General features: G+C 32.6%; 1 protein-coding gene across 1 annotated transcript; it reads right to left on the bottom strand.

Annotated features, from left to right (window-relative positions):
* Window positions 1–891: 891 nt before the first annotated feature.
* On the bottom strand, window positions 892–2,700 carry LOC122724075 (pentatricopeptide repeat-containing protein At2g15690, mitochondrial-like). Its single transcript, XM_043958594.1, has one exon. The coding sequence runs from the start codon at window positions 2,609–2,611 to the stop codon at window positions 1,085–1,087; it is 1,527 nt and encodes a 508-aa protein (XP_043814529.1). The 5' UTR covers window positions 2,612–2,700; the 3' UTR covers window positions 892–1,084.
* Window positions 2,701–3,198: the final 498 nt, after the last annotated feature.

Genomic DNA, 3,198 nt, shown 5'->3' with positions numbered 1-3,198 from the left:
ATTAGTTTAATTATAATAAAATTTTAAAAGAAAAAATAACTATACGGTCTTTATAGTATAAAGAAATTTATAAATTAGTCTCTCAATTTTAAAAAAATATTAAAACGTTAATTTCTTGATTTTAAAAATATATTAAAACGTAGAGTCTATTAACCAGTCTTTTTATTAATTTTATTATTAAATATTTTACTATTTAATCCCTATAATTTTGATAATCTTATTAGTTGATCTCTCAAATTTTTAAAAAATTACTTATTAGTTGATCATTCAAATTTTTAAAAAATTTATTAATTAGTCTCTTCATATTAAAGGTATTTTAGACTTTTTTGCAATATTTTATAGCTAAAACTAACGAGAAAAATTAACTAGTAGACTTTTTAAAAAATTATGGATGTTTTAATGCATTTTTCAAAACTGATAAACCAACTAGTAAATTTCGCCATATTATAGGACTAAGCAGTAATTTTTCTAATTTTAAAAATGTATAATTTTACCCTACACGCGTGGATGAAATTATGTTTGCTTTCAAAGGGCATCCAACACGCAAAGGAGAAGACTGCATGCAGAGGGCAAATGAAAGAGAACACTGTTCTCAATTTCCCCTGATCATAAACTGTTCCAATTGAATCCAGCTTTTATTATATAATACATATATCGGACACCTTCCAATCACAGGGAAAATGAATTATGAACCCAAAATTTTTCCCTCATATTTTCTGGTCTCAAGACAAAAGCTGTCACACACATTTAAAGAGATTTCTAAATGTGTCAAGCCATCTTGAACTTCATCAAGACTTCCCAAATATAATGATGAAAAATAAAATTAAAAAAAAAAAGAGACAAAAGGAGAGAGAAAAACAAAGTGCAACAGTTGTTAATCACAGGGAAATCTCATAACAAATAATTAACTGATCATTAAAACAACTAGGCCATACAAGTTAAGCAGTAAAAAGTTCAGATACTAGATGTGCTAGTTTAACCATCCACATAAGCAGACATGGTTCAGAAGATATGGCACTTTACAAATCAAAACTTCTCCTTGAAGAGATAATGGCGACATAAGAAGAGTTTTGAGTTGATAACTTCACCAGTAATCTCCACAAGAGCAACTGCCATCCTTGAAATGATGAAATCTTTTGTTATCCCTAACAATCAATTCCCTCCCAACAATCCTGGACATGATCTTGATAGCATTGTGACAATCACCACACACACGAAGGTTCTTAATGATCCTCAAGGGTGTTCTTGCAGGCGTACTGATGAGACCATATGCAATTGCCAAACGCTCACTGTGATATAACAGGGCTTGCTCCTTGGCTTCTTGATCAATGTCATGAAGAACATATCTAGTATCTGGCACATAACTCACAGCCTTACTCATTGCCTTCAATTTCTCATCATCTTTGTAAAGGGTAGGATTCCGAAACTCAGGAATTCTATTCTTTCCTTCAAGCATGCTGATTGCAGAATATTTCTTTGGCAGCGGTGTAGGGATCTTGTTAGCAACAGACTTTGATGGGTCAAGAGCAACCATCAACTCCTCAGCACGGTCTTCAAGATCAATATCTCCATGAATTCGAGCATAATTCCTGAATGCATCCCAGATTTCCACTGTGGGCGCAAATGGCAGTTTCTCAATGTACTCTTCAATTTCATTAACATAGCCAGACTTTCCAAGAATATCTATAACCCCCAAATAATGTTGCATCCCTGGATTAATTCCATACTCATTCTTCATTGACTCAAAATGTAAAAATCCTTCCTCCACTGCATCTGCACTGGCACATGCAGACAAAACTGCAAGGAACGTATCCTCAGTAGGCTTCAACCCCAATTTCCTCATCTGCTCAAACAATTGCAACCCTTCATCTCCCAGATTATTATTTGCATACCCGTTTATCATCAGATGCCATGAATCCATATTCCTATCCGGCATATGATCAAAAACTCTCCTAGCATCAGTCATACTTGCACATTTTCCATACATTTCAATCACCTTATTGTTAAACTTGAGATCACCTCTATATGTTGATTGCAAAAAGTAATCATGTACCTTTTTGGCATCCTCAAATTTGCTGCACAACTCGAACAAAGCATAAAAACAATCAGCATCAGCTTTAACCCCTTTATCCATCAACTCTATAGCATCCTTAACCTTTCCCTCCTGACACAAATGCATCAAATCCAACGTTGAAGGGGCTGGAGCTGGAGCCGGAGATGCTCGAGTCTCCAAGGCCCCACGTCCTTCATTTGGATTTTGACCCTGAGGAGCCCACTGAACAGGGTTTCTTGCTTGAGGGTGCCCCTGATTTTGATTGTTCCACCGAGTTGGTTGCCGATAATCCTGTACATTAGGGCGCACCTGACCAGGATTTGGGTATTGAGGATAGTTTTGGGTACCGGAATTCCACTGATTAGGATTTTGTTGTGGTTGCCGCTGCTGATGGGCAAAGTTGTGAGTAGGATAATTCAACCGATTAGGGTTCGCCTGATTTGGGTTTTGGTATTGGGTATAGTTTTGAGCTTCAGGACTCCATTGAGTAAGAGACCGTACCTTGAAGAGTGAAGAAGATGGAGGAGAAGTCAAGTTTCGCAATCCCCGAATAGCCATGAGAGACTCAATTGGTATTTTCCGGCAGAGCTAAAAACCCTAACCTCTTCGCTATGCCCGCCTCGTTTTAATAGGGAGTTTTTTTGGTATGAATTTTTCTTTATATATATAAATAAGATAAGTCGAATCAAACTTTTATAGTTTTACTTAGAGCTGAATACATTTAATTTAAAATTTTTTATTCATTTTTTATTAAATATTAATTAAATTTTAATATAATATAATATTTCTTAATAATAAAATATTTTTTTTATAATTTGAAATATCAAAAATTTAATATTTTAATTAATATAAAAATTAGAAAAAACATAAAACTTTTAAATATTTTTAAAATTACAAAAATGTAATTTATTATATAAAAATAATATTTTATTATTAAAAATTAATATTATATTACATTAAAACTTATTTATTCTTAATAAAAATATATTAACTTAATTAGTAAAAAATTTTGAATTGGACTTATTTTAACCGTGGAGTAAGAGTATGTAAATTTAATTTGACTTATATTTATTATTTTTTTTAGGATGAGTTTCTATTTTTTACTTCACTTAAAATACCTTTGTTATACTTTAAAAATGAACAAA

The sequence above is a fragment of the Manihot esculenta genome, chromosome 7, assembly GCF_001659605.2.
Source record: "Manihot esculenta cultivar AM560-2 chromosome 7, M.esculenta_v8, whole genome shotgun sequence".
In the NCBI taxonomy this organism is placed as follows: Eukaryota; Viridiplantae; Streptophyta; class Magnoliopsida; order Malpighiales; family Euphorbiaceae; genus Manihot; species Manihot esculenta.
The sequence above is the reverse complement of the archived record's forward strand: the minus strand, read 5'-3'. Positions and strand labels throughout refer to the sequence as shown.

What these genes read in the sequence shown, in the direction of transcription:
- LOC122724075 (XM_043958594.1), bottom strand. Translation starts at nt 2,611, where the DNA reads ATGGCTATTCGGGGATTGCGAAACTTGACTTCTCCTCCATCTTCTTCA.